This window comes from Alligator sinensis, unplaced genomic scaffold (assembly GCF_000455745.1).
Source record: "Alligator sinensis unplaced genomic scaffold, ASM45574v1 scaffold87_1, whole genome shotgun sequence".
NCBI lineage: Eukaryota > Metazoa > Chordata > Crocodylia > Alligatoridae > Alligator > Alligator sinensis.
The window spans coordinates 1226763-1249678 of record NW_005841929.1 but is presented as its reverse complement, the minus strand read 5'-3'; the positions used below and the strand labels follow the sequence as shown (position 1 = coordinate 1249678).

Genomic DNA, 22916 nt, shown 5'->3' with positions numbered 1-22916 from the left:
CCTGTGGACTGTTTGTGGGCTGGAGTTGTACAGCTGTATTGTTCTCCAGATCCCACCTACCAGAAACACTAGACAATTCTCTTCTATTTATTTCCCGAACCCTGTGAAAGTCTCTGTTCTCCTTGTGATTGTCTCCCATTTAAAAGGGATCTATCTCTCTGGGGATCAGCCTGAGTATAGCAACTTCTTGCAAATGTCTGGAAGGAGGTTCAGGCAGCAGGATAGCCCAGGAGAAATGCTCCTTCTGACAGAAGAATGCAGGCTATTGCATTAAAACTCAGGGCAGGGAGGAGGATGCTTTGAATGCAGGGAACTCCTTTGTTAAGACAGATTGCTCAGTTGTGATATCCTGTCTGTGGGAGGAGTCTTAGGCTCCTTTTGCCTTGAGTAGAGAGAAATCTCTCTGTTCTGGGGGCCAGTCAAGCAGCAGATGGTCTGAGCTGCAGAGCTGTCCTCTTGGGAGTGGAGCATTTCTCTAAGTGTTCTGGATCCTGATGCCCAGATGGGGAAGTCACTCCTTAGATACGTTCCCATCGTCTTCCTGTCAAACTGCCCTGAAATGTTTGCAGCTGCTGCTACAGATCACAGGCAACTCATGTCACCACCTTACTGTTATTCTCTTATTGTTTAACAGTATGCTTTTCCTAGCAGCAACAACAGTCTTGTGCTAGGTGTTTTCCAAGTATAAAAGAAGATAAAGAGGAGCTTTACCCAGGGGGCTTGGGGCAGGGAAGTCATGACAAAGATGGAATGTAAGGGATACAAAAACAAATGGATAAGGTGCCCAGGTGAGTTTGGCCATGGTCTGCGACTATGGAGCTTTAATGATGCATTGGTTTATAAAATAGAGCAGGGGGAAGAAGCGGGGGCTAAGGAGAGAGAGCACTTGTGTGTAAAGAGATGTATTGCAATTCTAAACTACCCTTGAAGAGCCCTTCTGGCTGCTTGTAGGTATCCATGTAGAAGTGAACCTTTGTTTCTGAGCCATGTGGAGGCTCTCATTTGGGGTACTGAAGCTGAAAAGGCTGTCTGAGATCCTAAACAGGTAATAAGTCCTGCAGATTCATGGAGATATGACTAGCTGCAACAAGAGTTTCCTAGTCCTTTCACAAACCTACCTGACTTCCATCTTGATAATTTTTTGGATGTGGAAAAGGAGTCAAGATCTAAGTGCAGTGCACAGATAATCCACTGCTACAGTCCCAGATAGAAATAAAAATATATGGTCCTTCAACTCCTGGACCATGATGGTCAAGCCTGGGTTCAGTGCACGGTGCTAAACAATTAGACCCGACCACTTCTGCATTGTATCTAGGATCACCAGCCAGAGCCCTTATTTAGGCTGACTGCAGTACTCCCTGCAGGTCCTTCTTTCCTTTTGTAGCAGAGTGGGTCTTTCCAGAGGAAAACCATTAATAAAGATAGTGATGAAAATAACCATGGCTGTTTGTCTGTCTGACAGGCTGAGAGGTCCACGTATGCTTGTCTGGGGAAAAAGGCCAGCTGTAGCAGGGAGGATAAATATAAATTGGCTAGAATTGAGGGTGATTGGGAATGCCATGAGACATCTGGTTCCCATCTCAGGTTTTCATTCTAACCTGATTCAAAGCGACAAACACACAGCAGCAGTCCACACAAATTGATGGGCTTGGGACTCTGAGCACTCCTGAGAACAGAGCCTGCAATGTGTCTGGTATGGGGCTGAACAGAAGAAACTTCTAGCTTTAGGCACTTTGTGTGCAAAGACAAACTCAAACCAAATTGGCTGAATCAACAGACAGAGTCCCTAGAGGGAGTGTGTATTAAGTGGGAAAATCCTTCAGATTATCTTCTGGAATTGGGGAATTTCCTGGATTAGATCGTTTTCCTGAACAGCAACAAAATGGAGGAGTATGGAAAATTTATGCCTTTTAATGCAAGGGATCTGAATCTGTTGTGTGCCTCTGCCTCTTGCTTTGGATTTCCTCCTCACCTAGTCAGAAATGTCAGTACAGACAGAGCCATAGTGTCTCCTTACAAGCCCCATTGCCCCTTATTCTTTGGGAACTTGGAAATGCCTACTTGCCCTGCCAAGATCAGTGGTTCCCAACTAGGGTGCTGCAGCAGCAACCAGGTAAGACTGCCTCAACATGCAGTCCTGCTTCATTAGGGCTCTGATCAGGGGGCTTGGCTGTAGCCCTTCCCATTCAGACCCCTCCAATGCTCCTGGAAGCAGAGATGTGTGGGACAGTTCTTGTGTGCCATGGTTTCTGGAAGGAGCTCAGGTCAGGCCAGACCTGGAAGGTCAGCTCCTGCCTGCTTTAAGCTGAGGTGCCCTGTCCTGAAGAGGTTAAGAACCACTGCACTAGATCCTTACGCATACCTTGAACATAGGCAGCTGGAATTTGGACGCTGCCAACTTGTGGCCTGAGTTGTTCTTTTGAGGAACTGCATAATGTTCTCCAATATCAGGAAAAGGTGGAATTATATTCTATTTGAAACATAACAGTTGAATTGTGTGTGTGTGTGTGTGTGTGTGTGTGTGTGTGTGTGTGTGTTTCTTTCTTGATAGTTTCATCAAAGATCTGGATCTTTAGGCTTTCAGTGTAAACAGCTAGCAGTTTTAGGGGCCCCCAGTCTATAAAAAGAATCTACTATCATGTCCACAGGTTGGACATAGCAGTGGCCAGACTATCTGTTTAAAAGTCCCAGTTACATGTTTCAAATTAAATGTCCTGAAATGTATGATGGAGCCACCATTTGAACAAATGGCCTTGTAGTACTTACCCCAAGGTAAATGGCTGTGTGCCCTGAGTGCTTTGCATATCAAAGAATAATTTCTGCAGTTTTCAGAACACAAAAAGGGGCTTCATGGAACACGGAAATTTCTAATTATTCCTTCTATATGTCAATGGAATCAATTCTGTCTATCCAGGAAAGTCGAACTACATTTATTTTATTGGTGAGATGAACTACCTAGCATTAGTTGCTCAGAACAAAAGTGCTCAGAAAGATAGATGCTTTATTTGTGTCATGCTGAAAAGAGCAAGTGCTTAACTGCTAAGGTCATGTATCAGCTATATCTAGGGATGACCATATTACTTTTAAGGAAATCCGAGTCACTCCCTCCCCATCCCTCGCTGCCAGCCACTGCTCAGGAAGGGTCAGGCTGGGCAGTACGGGTGGGTTGGCACCAATCTGGGACTTATGTTTCTATTTTCACCAACCAGCCAGGACACCAGGATGGCCTACAAAATTTGGGACTGTCCCAGCCAAATCGGAACATGTGGTCATCCTAGGTATATCCAAGTACCCGCCATTGCCATGTATGAGATTGAGTAAATCACATTCAAGGAGATGAGCTTGCACACTGTCACTTTCCACTTGATGGGGAGATAGGCACAGGGCTGCAAGGTGGCAACATATGCATTGCTTCACTCATTTGCAAGATCTTGTCAGGTAGACACTTTTCAATCAAATGATCAGCCTGTGGCTGCCATTGTTCTCTCTTCTTTCTTTCACTCTGTCACTTTTAAAAAATGTCTTTTCAGTTTAATACTTAACATATTTAATCAAATGTAAGATTCCCTGAATATCAAATTACTTCTTCCCCAATAATTAGAATATATATAAGGAAAATTTATACATTTGTTATAAGTTTCCAGGTATAGAATCTAGTTATTGGAGGTTTGCCTTTAATCTGTCCTGTCCCTTTTCAACTGGTACAGCAGGGAAAATAAATCTAGAGGGTCAGGTAGCCCCTTCCCCCCGACTTATTGTCCGACCCTGCTCTCCCTGAGCACATGGAAGTGAGGGGCAAATGTGAAAACGCTGGCTTTGAAATAAACATACCTGTTGTAATTTGTTTATAAGCAAACTACTGTGGGTACTCATAGACTTAGTTAATCTAGAATTGATGCATTTTACCTATCTTGAAACTGCTGCAAATTTTAGCACAGGTACTCCATTTAAGTAGCCCTTTTGTAACGTCTTATATAGTACAAACTATGCTTGATATTAGTCCAAAGCCCGAAAGGATCATCATTTACCTTATAGTTCATTGGGCTGGGCCCCAGCAGAGTTGACAGTTTTTCAAGCCATGGTGACCCCACAGCTCAGCACTGCTCAGTATGTTGTGTAGTCCAGATAACACCCCCCCCCCAGCCAGGAGCTGTGCACTAATTAGCCTCCACTCATGACTGGAACTGAGTATTCTTGTCATGAGTCTTGGGATCCTCCAAAACTGTACATGCAGATGAGGCTCAGGACAACCTGGTTGGGCTTCACCTCTTGGAGGGTGACAGGATGGGGGGAGGGGGTGTACATGGGCTGCACTAACCTATTCTTGTGGTAGGTTCCCATCAGTATGTTTGCCCAGTATGGGCCATGTGTTTTATAGTTATGCTCAGGGTTGGCTGCATTTAATCAACTTCAGCTTCATAGCTGCTTTTCATTACTGAGCACATGCTGCTTTTGGCAGCATTTTAATGATAGACAATGTATTTAATGAGGTTTCCTTGTATGCGAATGCAAGATGAGGAGCTTTTCCCCCATGCTGATTTGTGGGGGGTGGATCTCAGCTTATATTCAAGTAAATGTGGTAGTTTTGATGATTGCAAGTAGTCTGACTTAATATTTTTCTGTGCCTTTGTTGAAGAACTAATGTTGTTGGTTATAAGCTTATTTTTATTTGGGGAGTTTTTCTACAATAGTGGCACAGTTCTCTTTCCTTGTGTAGTCATCAATTTATGCCAAAAACATTTAGTTTTACTAGCTCTCTTTAATATATGTGGGAAAACCTCTCTAGTAGTTTCAAGCATATGGATTCTTTGTGTGTTGAGTGGTATTTTTTGCATAGTTTTAGCACAACTCTGGGATTTTGGGTGGAACTGGCAAGTCAAGAGTGGGGCAGTAATTCTTTTTGTAAGTCTTTCATACCCGGGACTGTTAATGGTCACACTTGTTCCCATGTTCCTTGGGCTGGGAGGTATCTGGAATACACAACATAGTGAGCAGTGCTGAGCTTGGGCTGGAACTTCAGTCCACAGATGGGAAAAATCACCCATCTTAAATTGGATATAAGCTCATATCTCTGAGCACAGTCAGCAGTCTAAAGTGTGACGAGGTAGCGTATACACCAGAACTGACACCATTTATAACACTTCTCAAAGACAAGAAGTTCACTTTTGGCACAGTAGGTGAGGTAGAGAGCCAGTGGCAAAGGAGACTCAAGAAGACAGTAGTGCATATGATTGTCAGGCAAAGGAGATTATCGACCTGGGTCGGCATCGGGGCAGGCAGTGGCTCCCCCCCGCGGCGCGGGGGGGGGGGGGGGGGGGATGCTGGCTCCCCAAGGGGTGCAGAGGGGTGATAACAAGTGAGTGTTAGCACTACCCCCAGATCTGTGTGTGGGGCAGGCGCAGGCTGTGTGTGCGGGCTTCCACCCTGCTTCCCTTCCCCTGGACCTCCTCAGCCCAGCGAGCACATCCCAGCGCAGCAGAGGAAAAATGAAGCCATGTGGAGAAGCTGCTCGTGGCTGCAAGCTCCCCGCTGCCTTGGCAATGCACCCCCTGTGCATGCGGCTGCTTTGAGGGGTGCAACCCTGCACCGCTGCCCTCACTGCAGCCCTGTGTGCAGGAGGTGCGTCACCAGGGTAGTGCAGAGTGAGCAGCGGCGAGCAGCTTCTCTGCACTGCTCCAGTGCTCCCTGCCATGCCAGGTCATGCCTGCTGGGCTGCAGAGGCTCCAGGGGGAAGGAAGCAGGGTGGGAGCCCACACCCGCAGCCTGTACCTACCTCACATGCAGATCTGGGGGGGTGCAGATGCCCCCTGCCCCTAGGGAGTGCCCACGTGGGTGGGGATTCAGCTCTGTCCCTGGATGAGCCACTTGTGGCCCCATCCTGCTCCCTGCTGGGGTGCTGCAGCCATGCATTGTGGCCCCGGGCCCAAGCACTGCCCAGCTGGGTAGCAGCCCCAGCCCTGCCCAACTCCCTCTCTCCCTCTCTGCGGGGGCCTCAATCCTCCTTCCCCCTACCCTCTTCCTCCTGCTGGAGCTGCTCTTGGGTAGCATGGATTGTCCATATACGTGGTGCCCCCCGTCTTGCTGCCTTCCTCTCACTCCCTCCCTGCTCCCTGCAGGCTGGAACTCTTCCAGCCTGCAGGGAGCCCATTGCAAAACATCAAAATCTGCAGGTTTGTCTAGTAAAACGAGAACTCCGCATTTGCCTCCAGTTAAAGGTAAAATCTATGGTTTACTCTGTTTTTCTGTGGGAAATGGAAAACCCGGATCCCTGGTGATAAACGAGTGTTAGCGCTGAAATGAGTTGTTATGCCAGGGGTTAGGAAGAAAGGAGACAGATAAAGCAGCTTCAGCTGATGATAAGGCCTGTGGTATTGCAGTGAGGATGCTGCCAGCAGGTGGATAGGTGGAAAGCCTAGGAGCTTCAATTATCCTGTGGTTATGACAGGATGGTGTTGCTTCAAATATTCACAGAGTTAGTCGGCTTGCCTCCTGCCACGTTTTAAGTTCGCTGAGTCTGTACTGATCCCTTCATTTGCTGTGCGGAAGGCATGGCTTCAGCTTTGTCCAGACATGTTTATTTCTTTACTCAAACCCCTCTTGGTCATCTTTTGCATCTTAACCTACTGTGGGTGGGATTTGTTCTCTTGAATAGATCTCAGACGTTTCACAGCTACCTTGAGGACATCATCAACTACCGCTGGGAGTTAGAGGAAGGGAAACCTAACCCCCTACGGGAATCCACCTTCCAGGAGCTGCCACTTCGCACCCGCGTGGAGATCCTGCATCGTCTCTGTGACTATCGGCTCGATGCAGATGATGTCTTTGACCTCCTCAAGGTGCTTTGGGCATTATACACTATGAGAGTATAGTAGTTATCTGGGAGCTGGGCTGGATTGCTGTGAAACTTAAGTGGGAAGGAAGAGAGGGTAGGAAATATTTTGCTTTCATGATGCTGGCCCTTTTTCTACATCCCTTAGCTTCCAGCCTGGGGGACAGTGCTTTGCTAAAACTACTGTGGCATTTCTAGTTTGTCTGTTCTGGGAACAAGTGATACGTGGGGATTTCAGTTGTGCCTTGGAAGTGTTGCTCCTTTATATTCTGTTTATCTTTGTCTCCTGACCCAATCTGGCTTTTGAAGTATCATGAGTGGATCTCCCTTTTATTTTTTTCCCCATTAAATTCAGCAGTTTGAGCCACCGTCTTGGTGAGGCGTGCAGGTTTCCCATTGCTTGCACATTTACAGCTCTGGAGATGTAATATTCTCTTTTCTACCCCAAAAGAGAAATGTTTTTAAGGACAGGTCTTTGGTGGTCATGCAGGTACTTCATTTTCTTGATTTCCACCTCTGGAAATGTGGGTTGTTAAACTACAATCAAAACAAGTTGTAGGGTCTGTCTCATGAGAGGTTTTCACAGCACAAAAGTTGCTGTGCCAATTGGCCTGATTGGCCACTTCTACAAAGATCTTAGCTTGAATATCTGGAGGTGCTCCAACTGTTGTGGCAGTGCTATGGGTGCTAGGGCATAGTGCTGGGGCCTGGAGTGAGCCTGCTTCAGGATGGCATTGAACTGCATTGGGAGATCAGGGGGAGGAGCAGTTTGTACAATGCCTCCCAAGCTGGCTGGAGTCGGGCACAGTGCGAATTAGGCCTTTGCTGTTCTGAGCAGCAAAAATGAAATATTTAAGCCTAGCAAGAGCATTGGAAAAGCACATCTGAATCTTTCCCAGAGCAAAAGGAGAGGGGGCCTTGCAGCCGTGGTATTGTGCAGGTGTTTGTGCAGGGAGGGATTTGTCCTGTTTTGAGCGATAATGTGGCTGCTTTTCAACTTGTCACTGTCTCCCTCCCTGGATGAACGCAGGGTTTGGATGCAGACAGCCTCCGAGTCGAACCACTGGGTGAGGATAGCAATGGCGCCCTCTACTGGTATTTCTATGGCACTCGCATGTACAAAGAGGAGCCAGCGCAGGCGAAACCTAATGGAGAGCTGGCTTTGGACAGGTAACGGCTTCTAACTCATACTTTCCACAAAGCCCTGGTAAATGAGGGAGAGAGAGCAGGGCGAGCAGAGAGGAATACTTTGCACAATAGCAAATGCGAGTTCCACAGAATCTGCTTGCCTGCCGCTGTCACGGGAGGAGTGACAGCAGCTGGTGTTTGTACAGGGCATGGGGGAGATTGCCAAGTACACCATTAACTGAATTCATGCTGCAGGGCAGCTGAAGCCAAGCACAGCCTTTGTGGCATTGCAAAAGCCTGCCAGAAGGGCAGGGAGATTCCTCAGCCACCCTTGCTGCCTGCTTTTGAGCTGTCTGCCCCTGGTGTTCAGTAACAATTACAAGTCACTGACTATTCATAAATTAGTGTCCCCAGAAAGTGGAGAGTGCCATCTCTCTCCATCCCTCCCACTCTCTGGCTACTGTACTTAATTCCTGGCTGCTATCTGGGCTCATTGCAGCTCTTTTGATATCTCCACACTATTCTGTTCTTTCTGTGTCCCCTACTTGCCACTGTTCCCTTCCCCAGGAGATATTTCATGATCTCTCATTGTGTTCCAGGGGCAGTGGGGGACAGACGAACACCCCAAGTGTTCCAGGGAAAACTGGCAAGAGACGGGGACGGCCCCCGAAGCGAAAAAAACTGCTGGAGGAGAATTTATTGAGGTACGAAAAGGCCTTTCCTAGAATAGAAACGTTGCATGCAGCTCCTTCAGGGAGAAAGTTCCATAGCATTGCTTGGTATTGATAATCCTGCTGTACCCTCAAGACCTCCTGTGGTACTGAATGTCTTTTGTACCCAAATATTATTTTTCCAGCTGGGAGTCGAATCATAGTTTCTTCTGCAGCCATGACCTCTATGCATTACGCTTGCTAAACACTTGGGCTTGGTTGGTACTTGTCTGAGGCTCCATGGACAGTGCACCAGCTGCTGGAAGTTGTGTGAGAGAAATGAAACAGTGGATGTGATTCTTTCTCCTGATCATACACTGACTCAGTTCCTCAGCATGATGTAAAAGGGCTCACTGTTGCTAGCACATGCTAGCCCTGTCCACTTGAAGTAGGGCACAGGGGCAGAGTAGGTAAAGCATCTTTCCACTAATCCAGAGGTCTGAGTTCAAGACTTCAGACTAGGACCCAAGTTTCTGACCCAACTGAGAGCCATTCAAGAGTCAAGGGAGGCCAAACATGATGCTAGTCATGTCACTTCCTTGTGTGCCATTGGTCTAATCCTTCCTTCTTCATCTGGCATGCTCCAGCCATGGTGGTAGAGTGGCCACCTTGCCTCAAGGCAGACTTTTAACCTCAATTCTTTGCAAAAATTTAATTCCATTGTGTGGTGGTGGTATTCATGGAGCTTCTGCTGCATTCTTCCCCAGAAGGGGCTGCATTTCAGCAGCTGAAGTGTTTGGGAGCATGTTTCATATTTCCTCATTACGCGTTTCCTTCCTCCTTTTCAGGGAGAAGGCGGAAGAGAACTTTCTCATGCATGAGACACAGATGAGAAATGGTAAGCACATCATGTAGATTGCTTGTACAGTTTCTCACACACCCAAAGCTTAGAGGGATGAGCTTCCCACAGGAGGAGAGGCTTTCTAGAAGTGGTGCCCTGTTTCTTTTGCTCATTTGGTTCTGATTTGTATTTGGAATGAGGAATCAAAGTAACAAGCTTGCTTATTCCCAGGAGGCTGAGCAGCTAAATGCTTCCTTTGTAGTATTGAACTATTTTGGGATGAGGAAAGACTCATGACTGGCTTATTGTGAGGGAGGCCTGAGAGTGGAAAAAGGTGGTGGGGGCCTCCTCTATTCCAATAAGGCCAGTGGCTGTGTAGAACCACTGGGTGGTTTTCCAGAAATGAGTGGAACATGGGACATTTTTACACGCATCCTGCTTGTGATGATACCAAAGGGAGAGAGCCATGAGCATACTTAGCAGTGGGTGGACAATAAATGGCCTTTCTAATCCTTCCTTCTTCTCTCCCATCTCTATTCAGGAGTTTACTCTAAATTTACACTTCTAAATACTGTATAAACCATGAACTATGGATATTCAGAGTTCAGATCCCTATAACTCTGACCCTCAAAAAAATAATGAAGTATGTGGAAGAGGGAAGTGCCAGTGTAGTTTTCTTAAAAGTGACTGGGCATAAACCTCACTTCTCAAAGACTCATTTGGTCTGAATACTGCTTATGTTAGACCTGTTGCAATGGTGGCAGCTTTGGCTTTGTCTTTTCCACTCCTCTTTTCTTCCTTCTCTAGAGTTCAGATTCCCTCTCTTGGACTGCTACCTCCCTACACTCTGAATTCAAGAGAACTTCCAAACCTGAAACTACAGAAATAGTGTTGTGAGCTTAACAGAATAACATTCACTACTAATTTATATGGCTTCAACTTTAGACATGGTCTCCTGATATCAGTGCAGTGGTATAGCAGTGTGCATGCCTGAACACTTCTAACCCACAAAGTATCTAGTGACCTAAGGGGGTTTTTTTGTTTGGCTTATTTTCCACAAAAAAAAAAAAAAAGTAGATTTGCATCCTGGGAAGGGTTATAACTGCCGGACCCCCCCCCCCCTCCCCCCCCCCCCCCCCCCCCTCACCTTTCAGTGAATATTTAAATATTTTAAAGTGGAGCAGATCTAAAAAGCAAGAGCTTTGAATGAAGCCATGGCAATGCAGCTCTTCCTTTTACAGGCACTACAGTGCTGTGCTCCTGGCTGTGATCTAATAGTGAAGAATGTATGCTATTAATATCTTGCATTTCCCAAGTCATGGAAAATAAAGTATGAATAGGAGAAAAATTTCCAGTAGTAATTGCTACCAAAAATAGTGTCCATCTGTGTTTATTGAAGGATCCCAGGGCCCAGGCCGTGGGACATGGTGGCTGCTGTGTCAGACAGAAGAGGAATGGAGACAGGTCACAGAGAGCTTCAGAGAGCGGACCTCCCTAAGAGAACGGCAGCTCTACAAACTCCTGAGTGAGGATTTCCTTCCTGAGATCTGCAACATGATTGCCCAGAAAGTGAGTGAGAGCAGGCTGAATGGGGGGCAGCCTATTTTATCTTTGCATGGTGCCACTTACTGGCTGGGGGTGCTAAATCCAACTAGCCATCAAACACCGTCAGGACTAGAGAAGACTGCCTACAATTTGAGGAGTACAAGATCTCGAGACACTCTGTAGGGACCTGCTTAAGGGGCATTTCAGCCTTGTCTTTGCGGCGTGGGACTTTCACTGATGGAGTGGTGGCTAGATGTGGATATAACTACTTTAGGATGGGACAAATTTGGAGTCAGCTTCCTGACACACTGCCTCTGTAAAATCAGTTCTGCAACCAGTCTGTGTGGATGCCATCCATTTATTAATTGAATAATGGCTTCATGGTTACTTCTAATCTAAAAGTTCTCCACATCATCAGTGTACCGCAATACATGTCTTTCTCTCTTCCTCCCTTCTTTCTTCCACTTTCATCCCTGTTTCAGGAAAAGCGTCTGCAGCAGACAGAGTTTTCTCCCAGGTGGATGTCTGACCGCCAGCCCATCAAACCAATCCAGCAGGAGGTAAGAGGAAATCTGAAAATGAGTACAGGGTGTGTGGGAGCAGGGTGGGGAGAGGAGGAGGTGGTGGCATAGAAATGTACATGAATACCTTTCAGGAAAATAACCTAAAATATACCTATTCAGTTCTGAAGGAATCATTAGAAAGTATTAAGTTGGAAGAGAGCTTGATAGTAGCCATCAAATTAAACCGGAATAAGCAGTGTTGTACAGTAGCAAAGGAACCTAGTACATTCATGGTCTGCAAGCAGAGGCATTGCAGCCTGGATCACAGAAAAGACATCCTTCTCTAATTCACATGCAGCTGCACATGGGTGTGTTTTCTCAATGTGGGGAACTTCATCATATGAAAATTAGAAAACTTGATTCATATCAGAGAACTGCTATAAATAATTATGTTAGAAAGTAAGAATTTATATTTTAAATAACAGGTCTCGTCTGGTCCTAGACATCTGCCACCTGCAGTATGAAGGGAGAGCAGAAAGTGCAATTCCCCTGGGTTAAAATAAAGAAAAGACCTAGAAAAGTTGAGTAAAAGTGTGGAAGAGCCATCCTTTGTGTCATAGCTAGGAGTCTGTGGAGATAAGAATGGGATGCCATTCACGGTCAGTGATATTCTCTTGCGCTGCAAAGCAGTTTGCCATTTGCGGAGAGAGATGACACATGTTTATACCCAAGCAGCGAAGATCCCCAATGTGTGCAAACTGGGAAACACGTGGTATCTGAATGGAGGCTGATCAATAACACAGCTGCGCAGGTCCACTGCTGTTAATTTCTGCCTGTGGGCCATTGAAGTGGTTCCAATGAGCTCAGGGCCCTCCCTGTGCTACTTACTGTGCTCTGGATTTGGGGGTGCCAGGAATGACTGAGCAGAGAGTCTCTGGAAGTTCATGTTAGCTGTCTGGCATGACACTGGAATTGCATGGGCCTCAGGAGAGCCAGTTTGTTGGAGGCAGGGAGCAGTCTGCATTGCCAAGATTTGGGCACAAGACCCCATTCCTCTGCAGTGACATTATGTATTTCTGCTGTTGGAATGACCCTTTCCTTTTAGCCCTGAGGTCTGGATACTGCATAAATCTGAGACCTAACTGCATGGTAGGCTTCTAATCCTTCAGGGGATTTTGCAACAGGTGGTTCAGATTAGCTCCTCATTAAAAGCCTTCTGAGCAGCACCCTCATTAAGGAGAAACAACGGAAATCCTCACAGGGAACGTTCAAGGGGTAAGGGGAAGGGGCATAAGCTGTGCACAAGTTGGGGGTAGGTCAGAACAACCAATGCTCTGTGTTACTGAATTTTGGCATTGAGTGTATTGAGACAGCCCTCTTAGAAGCCACACAAAGGCAGAAGCTCATCCCTTTAGGGCTGAGTGCACAGAAGACAGTGATGCTGTGTCCTGCAGTGCTCTCTGCTGGAAGGAAGGAGGTAGTTGCATTAAAACAACAGAAATCGGGGATTGTTCTATGTGAGTGAAGTTACCGACTGTTACAGAAAGTAAGGTTTTCTTGTGTTAGGATTACCATACGTCCGGGTTTTCCGAGACACGTCCTTTTTTTGAGCCCTCTGATCTATGTCCAGATGGGTTTTTAAAATCTGACCAAATGTAGGATTTTGCTTTGCTCCACTGGTGGGAGCAGGGGGAGGGTAATTGGAGGCAATAGGAAGTACAGATGTATCTGCCTGCAGTTGTAGAGGTGCACACAGACTCATGTAGTGCTCTCTGCTGCCTCTGATTGCCTTCCCCCTGCTCCTACCAGTGGACCAAAGCAAAATCCAAGGCATTTGGTCAGTGCAGAGGGGTGGGGGCTGGGATTGCAACAGGGCACAGGGGGCAGGGGATTGCCTGGCCCTCCAGTGGGGGGAAGGGGTAGGAGAGCTCTCTGAAGGCAGTGTGGAACTCTGTGGCTGAGCTTATGATACAGGGGCCAGTGCCTATGCTCGCAGGGGCTGAGCAGCCGGGGAAGGGGAGGGGGAGGAGAAGGGGAGGGAGGCCATGGCTAGGGTGCCAGGAACAGTATGGCAGCCCCATCCCATGGTGGGGGTGTGCCACAAGCTTCCCCTCCTCTTCCCTCCAGCCCTTGCTGGGGCCGGACACACTCCGCTACTGCCTGCATGAATCAGCCACTGTGCTCCAGCCCAGTCAGCACAGGGACAGCTGGGGTGGCAGGGGGCTGTGGGTCAGGAGTGAGGAGCACTGGCAGGGCAGGGGGCTGCAGGTCAGGAGTGAGGGGCACCAGCAGGGATGGGCAGGGGTACAGGTCAAGTGTGAAAGATACCATCAAGGCCCAGGGGGACAGGGTACTGTGGTTTGGGAATGAGGGGCACTGTCAGGGCTGGAGTCAGTGGGTTGGGAGTGAGGGGCAGCAGCAGGGCTGGGGTGGCTGTAGTTTGGCAGTGAGGGGCACAGAATGGGCAGGGACAGGGCACTGGCATATCACTGTCCCCCTGCTCCCCACCCTTAGGTTAGGAAATAACTCTTACAAGGAGGGTAGTAAACCACTGGAACAGGCTACCCAGAAAGGTTGTGAAATCTCCATCCTAGGAAGCTTGTAATACCCAGCTAGACAAAACCTTGGCTGGGATGATCTAACTGGGGATGGTCCTTCTTTGGGCAGAGGGTTGGACTAGATGACTTCCTGAGGCCCCTTCCAACCCAAATTTTCTGTAATTCTATGCTACTAGGGTGTCAGTAACATCTGGGCTCATCTTCAGCTTCCACTGATTCTTTTGTGGAATTTTGTGTGCTTGGCCGTACTGAAAATCTTGCCACTGTGTCCAGAACATCTTAACATCTCCATCCTATAACTAAGGTTGTTCACTCCCTTTTTTTCTATTCAAACCTGGCTGCGCTACAAGAGCCACACGAAACATCTGGTTGTGTTGTGTATGTTAAAATTTTTGGTGCTCCTTGTATTGGGTTGGTGATTTCTTTGTCTTATCCTCTTTTTCTGTCACCAGAATGGTGCCAGGTTTGTTAGGCATTCCTTAGTTTTGTTTAAAACTCTCACGTGATCTCTAAGCCCTGCATTCGCATGTGATGGCATAAGGCTCTTGCTGTTGCCTGAATATTGTGTGGATATATTACATAGATATGGCAGAAGGATACTTGAGTGCACCTGCGGTGGCTCTGAGAAGGGTCATTATGAACCATGCAACCTATAGGTACTATGATCGTGCCTTCCCAGAATGTTAAAGGTGAAAACCAATAGTTGCTATGTTTATGAGTGCCAAGTCTGAGGCAAAGGAGGGTCATTTCAATATACTAGCATCTGCAGAAAGTGCTCAACGTTTGCTTGGACACATTTTGAGATGGATCAGAAAACTGGCTGATATACCATAAGTAAAACTTGCAACATACTTGCCTTTGGTGACTGGTCCCCCTTTGGTGACTGGTCCCCCTTCCTATGTGTTGTTACAACACCAAGAATGTTTTGAGTGCTTCTGCAGTATAAAATAATGAAGTAATGTGGTTTGAGTTGTGGGAAGTTTGTCTAGTGGTTATATTGGGAAAAATCTAGGGCTGGAAAGGAGCTTGCAGCATATTAGATCGGCACCAATATAAAGAAAATTGTCTGTATCGGAATTCGGCCAGATATGGCGGATAATTTGACCAATAAATGGCCCGTACGTGCGTGCTGCCGCAGCTCAGTACATAGGCGGTGAGGAGCACAGCATGGCAGCTTGGAGAGCCCCTCCCCACGCTCCCCCAGACTAGCCGTGGCTCTGTCCCGTGCCCACCCCGCCTTGGCTGGGCAGTGCTTGCCCCAACCCCTCTTCTCCCTCACTGCAGAGGCCTTGATCTGCACCCTCTATGCCTCTTCCCTTCCCCCTCCCCTTCCACCACACCAGACTTACCAGCTGTATGCAGCTTTTCAAGCTGCCAGGCTGGTATCAGAAATCAGATTCGTATCGGCCAATGTGCCTCCTTAAAAATCAGCTATCAGCATCAGCCCCAAAAATCTGTAACGGTGCACCCCTATTAATTACATTACTTTTCAGGTAGTTTGAAAATGAGTGAGGAACTGGGAGACATATGAAGAAGCAATGACAATAAGTCTCAACTCTGCAAATATTTGACTTGCCTATGGAGACCTGTTGATTTTAGTGGGATTGCTCCTAAATTTTCACATGCAGTTACTTGTATGATTCAGCCTATGATCAGGTAACAAAGCAAAGGAGACCTGGGTGATAGTCTAGATTAAATGAGGGAGAAATTTGCCATTTGATGTGGTAGCTAAGAAGATCAGTTGTGAGCCACATAAACCAAGGCATTGTGCCACAGAGTATGGAGGTGGCAGTCCCTCTCTGTAAAACTCTTATGACTACACCTGCAGTCAATTCTGGGCATCCCAAAAATAGGTTGTAGAGCAACTGGAGAGAAGTCTGAAAAAAAACAACTAAAATGACTGCAAAGTTGGAAGGTCTGACTGATATTTTAACCTAATTATACACATTCAGATTTTTTAAGTGTCTAAGAAAGCACAGAAATGTTGGAATGTGAGGAAGAAGAGAATGTACAAAAGAGTATAACTAGGAATAATTGGATGAAATTAAGAGGAAGAAAATAAAGTGAATTTGAAGAGAAATAGGCTAACAAGGATAAGCCTGTAGAATAGTTTTTCTGGGGAAGCAATGTGAGCTTTAGTTGCTTGTGGTATTTAGACTGGCCAAAGATTAAAAATCTCTATAGGAAGGATCCTGCAGCAGCTGGGGAGAGGGACTAGAAGGGTAAATTCCTTCTCCAATTGCTATGATTCTGTGTGGTGACTCCTAGGATGCAGACAGTGGGTCTGAGAGGTTTAATTGGGTACCGTGATGCTGGGGGGATTCAGATTCAAATAAACAAGACCATTCTGTGGGGGAAGGTAGTGCCCAAAGGGTTCACTGCATTCTGGTTAGTGCAGGATAGGCATTTCTATTTTTCCTTTCTGACCATCCCTGCAGGATATATGGGTGATGTTGAAAAGCAACCTAGGGCCATGACTAAATATCTTAAGTGGACTCCTTTTCCCTACCAACAGAAATGCCAATGAATAATCCTCCTAACATACTGTTGCTGCTGGAAGTGGGGCTAAAGGATAGTATAGGATGCTTTCTTAAGGAGCATAGCTGCAGAAAATAGTCAAATAGCATTTGGGCTGAGGAGGCGGAGAAATGGAGGCAGTCTACAACACATGCAGTGAAACTAGGCAACCTTTTTAACCATTTATCAGTACATCCTTAGATCCCATTTCTAGGCACACGGAGTAGTACAACAATAGTGATTTGAGTGAAGGGCTTTTTGGGGGATTTAATAATGGAGTAAGAAAAGTGGACAGTCTGAGTGGCAGCTGAGGGACACCAGGTGGTCACTTAGGGCACCTACATGATGCCCGCTCCACTGTGTGCTAATTAGCTCCCGCAGCCTCAGCATCATGTGTATTCTGCTTCCCCATCCTTCAAAATGGTGGCGGGGGTACTTTAACTAAAGGTTGTTTTTAACTAAAGTGCTTTGAACGGGCAGTAATTAAAGCTTCCCCGTTGCCATTTTGAAGCGCAGGATGCTGAATACACAAGATGCTGCAAGCACTTTAATTAGAGTGGCCCCCCCACCCCGCCCCAGAGCACGGGTAAAGATGCCCATATACTCAAGAAATCCCTTGTGCCCAAGTGATAGTTGCTTTTTATTCACTTAAAATTAAGGTGGTGAGCCTGTGGACCTGGATTATTATCAAATGGGAATTTCAGTGAGAAGTCCAGAGGATCTTTTTTTTTCTTTTTCTCTTTTTTAAAGCAGAATCTGAGTAAAATGGAAATGTTACAGATGACCCACACATTCAGCCTCTAATGCCATAAAGCCAAGAACTTTTATTTCTGCAGTGCTGCATGTCTGCATTGCACTTCATGGCTGAAGAAAGGGCTCCGTGGAATTATCATTCTTCCCAGATCAAATGTATACAACATTACACTGTGTCAGAGCTATGGCTTGGGAAGGAAGTGGGGCAATGAAAAACTGCACAAGGAGAATATTTGGTGGCAGGACCTGTTCAAAGGGGGCTGGCAAAACCAAAAAAATTCTGATTCAAATAAATCTTTCGTAAATCAGAAAAAAACAGCAAAGATAACAATGTCAGGCCCCTTTCCCATCCAGAGTACTCCATATCTTTGAGAGGCCCAAATTCCTCACCAACTCTTCAGTTCAGACTCTACCTAGAAGGTGAGCAGGGTTTTTATGGAGACCTTGTATCTGGGTGATTGACAGTTGTCCTATCCTCATAACACTTTTGGAGCACAGAGGGATTTTGTGTTATATGACAATCCCTCTATGCTCCATGAATGATATAAGGAGAGGACAGCTGTCAATCGCCCAGATACAAGACCTCTATAAAAACCCTGCTCCCCTCCTAGGTCAAGTCTGAAAGATAAATAGATAGAAAGATATCAGCACACGCGCGCACACAATCCCTCTGCTCCAAGAGTTGTATAAGGAGAGGATAAAGCAGGAGTGAGAGATGGAGAGCTGATTGGTTATATATAGAGCATAGGGGGATTGCTTGAATCATATGATACAAAAGATAACTACAACAAATGCCAGACACATTTTCCATATATATATATATATATATATAAAAATAAACAAAATTATTTTCCCCTAATATATATATATTAGGGGAAATTATATTTCTGGCATTTGTTGTAGTTCTCTTTTTGAACTCTTATAGTAAATCTACCTGTGATTGGATACACATGAGCCAGTGCTGCCCTTTGTGTGAGACCATGACAGTTCCACGTTCATCTTTTTGTCTCAGGCAACTCCAAGTGTCCTCAGTAGGATGGAGAAACAGAAGCGCAGGGAGGAAGAGGAGGAGCGCCAAATCCTTCTAGCTGTGCAGAAGAGGGAGCAGGAACAGATGCTGAAAGAAGAGAGGAAGAGGGAGATGGAAGAGAAGGTGAAAGCTGTGGAAGGTATGCATCACTGATAGGTGAAGCAAAAGTGGAAATATTGTGGGGGTCTTGCTGGTAAACTGAATTGGGACCTGCCATTTACTCTTCTCTAGTGTCAGGAACATTAATGTACATCCAAGAAGGGAGCCCCAGTGCATGCTTTACCTTAGAATTGGGGTGTCATCCTCTCTGGTCTTTACCTGTTTGGCCCACTAACTTCTCTCTTCCTTATGCTTCTCCCTCAGTGTCTGGTAGCTGTCCTCTTCTATTCCCTTCAGTTATGCCTTCCTCTTACCACCTCTGTCTTATCTCCTTCAACATCCCTATCATTTCCTTCTCCTCCTATATAGAGTTGTTTTGCAGTTGCTTCACGTTCTTCTATTGTCCCTACATATCTGATCAGCCCAGGTGACCTTTCATTGCCGTTGTGGCATGTGCTGTAGTTTACTTAAAGCACATAGGCAGAAATGCTGAAAGATGGATGAGTTCTGCTGGAGAAGGGGAAAGGGTGTTGCCATCAGAGGGGCAGTTTGTATTGAGGGGGCCAGATGAAGAATTAGGTTGCGCAGGTGGCAAGTTCCGGTGCTTTTCTGCTTATTAGTTCACCCAGCCACGCTGCTGCTGTTAGGGTAGCAGCGGGTGTGTGGTGGTAGTAGCTTCAGCCCTGGCTCTAGTCCCGGTCCCAGGGCAAGAACTGCTGCCGCCACTGCATGGCTAGGTTGGGCTGGAGACAGTATGTGCTTCTTGCTCCCTGCCCTAGGCAGGAAGAAAAGGCAGGTGGGGGTGGGGGTGAGGAAGTGGCAGAGGCAACAGCTGTGACCTCAACTTTGGGCTTGAAGTCGCAGCTGCAGCCACTGCCCTCCTCCACTTGTACTTGAATCTGAGGACAAGGGCTTTTCCCCCTCATGTTGAATGGGGTGCGGGGAGGAGATCTTGTCTTGGATTTCAGCAAATATTGTATTTGCCATGTGATTAATCTGTTTCAGTTTATTTGGTTACCGTCCCACCCAAGTGAAAAGAGGTGATTCTTGCTTTCTTTCTGTCACTCTTCCACCTCAGTATTTGGGAGCTGAAGGAGCAGAAGCAGATGTGACCTTGAAGTTGGAGGCAGAGTTTTTCTGGGCTGTAGGATCGTGCCAGAACCACAATCAGCCCAATAAATGGCTTGGTTACTGCAGCTGCAGTCTCAGGGAGACCCAGAGTATCCCCAGAAATTTGCTCTGGAGGCAAACAGTGCAGGACAAGGGCTGGTGAACAAAGTAAGCAGAAGAGAAAAAAGAAAAATGAAAACCATGCAGACTTACCAGGAAGAAACAATCTGCTGACCCAGATGGTTGGTTACAAGCTGGATGACATCTAAGAATAGCTGTTTCTGCTTTCCACCCCACAAACCTTTTGAAAATCCATTTACATTCTTAGTCTTCATAATCCTCTGGTTGCCTGTCTAATCACAGTCCACTGCTTTAACCACAGACTCTCAGTTTTTAGCTCCACCACAAACATCCTGTGTTATCTTGGCAAATCGCATAATCTCTCTGCTATAGTTTTCCATCTTGAACTGGCATAATAATAACATCTGTACCTCGCAGAGGTGTTGTAAATATGTATCAAAAAAGTTCAGAGGTTCTCTGAAACTGCTTTTATTTCAGCTGCATGAATTGCTTGGTAAATAGAACCACCGAATGACCCAATGATGTTAGGCTTTGTCTACACAAGGAAATCCACCTGGTTAACTTAAATCCATTTTTAATGAATTCAGGTAAATTGGCACTAACCTTTGTGTGGATAGTCTTATTTTGATTTAAGAATGGTTTAAGTTCAGTTTAAACTTGTTGCCAGTCAACTTTAAAACAGATTTACTTAGTTTTAAACAGCCTTTTTATACTGGTTTGCATTGATTTGAAAATTGTATCTTTTTTAACACAGACTTGGCCATAGAAACATCAACCATCCAAGTAATATTTTTTTTGTCTCAACTGCCCTTTTATTACCAAACCAATCTTCAGTGACATTGGGTCTAATATTTTCCATAAGCCAGTTTTCTTTATGGGCAGGAAGTGACCCAAGGATAAAATCATTTGTTTTTCATGGTTCAGACTTACTAAGGAATTGGATCCATGAACAAATTGCTGCAAGGTAAACTAAGGTGAAAATTTACAGCACATCAGCTACTCCATGTGCATACTCTTATCCCACTTTAAATGCACAGGAGATTAACCTGTTTCCATTGAGGAGCAAGCTGCATCACATTTACTGGGGCCAAGGAGTAAGAGCATAAATGCAGGTTGTTACCATGGAGTGGCTAAGGTGTTGTAAGTTCAAACCATTGTTTACCCTGTGGCAACTTACATGTTTAGCAGACCCTTAAACTAGGTGTTCAGGGTGACAAAGACCTACCTGAAGGTTGCAGTTCATTTTATTTTATTGTTTACCTTTTTGTAAGGTGTTCTGCAGTGGGAGAAGGATTGAGAATGAAGTGTTGGTACTATCTAATGAAACTTCAAAAGCCCTTTGCTTAGTTAGCTTGGTAATAAGCTTAACCCAGGTACGTAACCTCTGGCTGGGTCCATTTGTATCTTTCTGAACATATAATGGGTGGCCAGACTGTAGCTCTTAAGCAGAATTGGAGCTCTCTGGCAATTGAAATGTGGTTCTTGCAGGAAGTAATTTAATGACACATTATTGCTTGAGATGAGGAGCTGTGTGCAAATCATTGACACTTCCTGTGATTCCTAACTGTACCACATTTTTTTGATTTGTGGCTACAAGGCTTAGGAAACTTGGCTGCCCTAATATATTGTCTAGGTTAACATCTGTGTTTCCACCAGGACAGCGGTTGGGCATTTCAGGTGATCTTCCCAGGTGTAGCATCATGTCGCACAAATATTCAACTGGAAAATCATAGAAAAACCTGTTCAGACACCTAGCTAGTTTTGGAGTCAGACGGGTCATGTTCTTTGTAGCTTAGAAGTATGACAGTGTATTGATTGTTCATCTGCAGCTTCACAGATGAGAGATTCTTTAGACTGCAGTGATAAAGTGACCATTAGTCATAACTGAACTGTAGCATGATAATCGAGGATTTTCCTAATTTTTCAAACAGCTCACCAGTGCAAAATGCCACAGAATATAAACAGCTTCCTAAAGTCTACACCTCCATTTTTCTCTGTTCCTATCAGTGCTAGGTATGTCCATTAAAAGGCTTAGGTGCTCAGTGATCGTCAACTCATCATAGAGACATCCAGTCATGTAAGTGACCCTCTTCTGAGGTATGAAATCAAGTTCATCAACTTATTTAATAGCCCTATACCTACATATGGTTTTATGTTGGAATTTCTGCATTGCAAGTTTGAAAAGATGCCAGATGGATTCTTCTTCCTTTTCCTTCCAGCTAGGCCAACTCAAGTCTGAGTCCTTTTGTTCCTCTTCTGGTCTTTTGGATCAGCCTACAACATTCAGCTTTTCATATTTAATTTCTTCTGCATCCTCCACCTTTCTTGGTTCCCAACTAATGCAGTAGGTTTTCTGAGAGAGTTGTTTCTCTGTAGCCTGAGAACTGTACAACACTGGGCAGTTTGCTAAAACAAATTTTGGTATCCTAGGTCACAATAGACAAATGCTGTGTCATAAGAGTATTTATCAGCCATATCTTCCCCTATCACTGGTCTGTAACTTCTTTCCAAGCCTCCAGAAAGCCCTGTAGTTTCTAAGTTTAGTATGATTTCAAGGTCTGTAAGTCTTTGTTGAGGATCCATTTCCCATGGGCCAAAGTCTGTGTAGTGTGTTATATCATGGAGGCAACTCCTTAACTTCCTCCCGTTTAGGAATTGCATATACATCTGAATGCCACCACTCAGATGCCTGGTATTAAACTCCTAAAAAAAAAACAACACATGAGTTAGTCAGATTTCACAAAAGGGCCCTCTGTTTCATGTCTCCTCAGTTGCAATAAAAGCACTCCAGGGTTCATGCATCCTTTCCATCCCTGTTGTACCCAGCTTTAATTTATCCCTTGATTTTTGTATCAAGTTGTCCCTCTACCCTCTTTCCCAAATTTTAGAAATGTAGGTCTAGCCAAAGTTTTGTGAGAGTAAACTGGGACTATCTCTTGTTCTGTCACTCATTCAGGATTGGAAATGCTTTCCCCAGAACTACTCCTGAATAACACACCCATTTTCTCCTCAGACAATTGCTGAGATGTATCAGTTGTATGTGGAGCCACACTAGGGCTGCTCCTGTTGGAAGTGTCCAGCTGGAATCTCTGTCACTTTCCCCTCACCTAAAATGTCTCACAGAGCTTAGCGTTTTTCTCACAGCTGTCATCAAAGTAGTAGCATCAAAGGTGCCTTCTCATATAATAAAAGGAACCAGGAAAGGAATCCATTCCCACCATGTGGGATGTGACCATCTGTTCATTTCAAGGAAAACAGAGGCCTATGTCTTC

The 22916-nt window shown here is 45.6% G+C and overlaps 1 protein-coding gene across 5 annotated transcripts in view; it reads left to right on the top strand.

The window, feature by feature from the left end:
* The window catches only part of LOC102381708 (cat eye syndrome critical region protein 2), a 140738-nt gene that overhangs the window by 83292 nt on the left and 34530 nt on the right, over positions 1 to 22916 (top strand). For 4 of the 5 annotated variants that reach the window (XM_025198813.1, XM_025198812.1, XM_025198811.1 and 1 more), the window contains exons 3-9: positions 6653 to 6836; positions 7860 to 7999; positions 8557 to 8661; positions 9456 to 9505; positions 10848 to 11017; positions 11476 to 11553; positions 18337 to 18493. In XM_025198813.1, coding sequence (XP_025054598.1) covers positions 6653 to 6836; positions 7860 to 7999; positions 8557 to 8661; positions 9456 to 9505; positions 10848 to 11017; positions 11476 to 11553; positions 18337 to 18493 — 884 coding nt within the window. Of the gene's footprint in view, positions 1 to 6652; positions 6837 to 7187; positions 7320 to 7859; positions 8000 to 8556; positions 8662 to 9455; positions 9506 to 10847; positions 11018 to 11475; positions 11554 to 18336; positions 18494 to 22916 lie in introns of those variants that run through there. The other variant, XM_025198814.1, reaches the window with a different exon arrangement.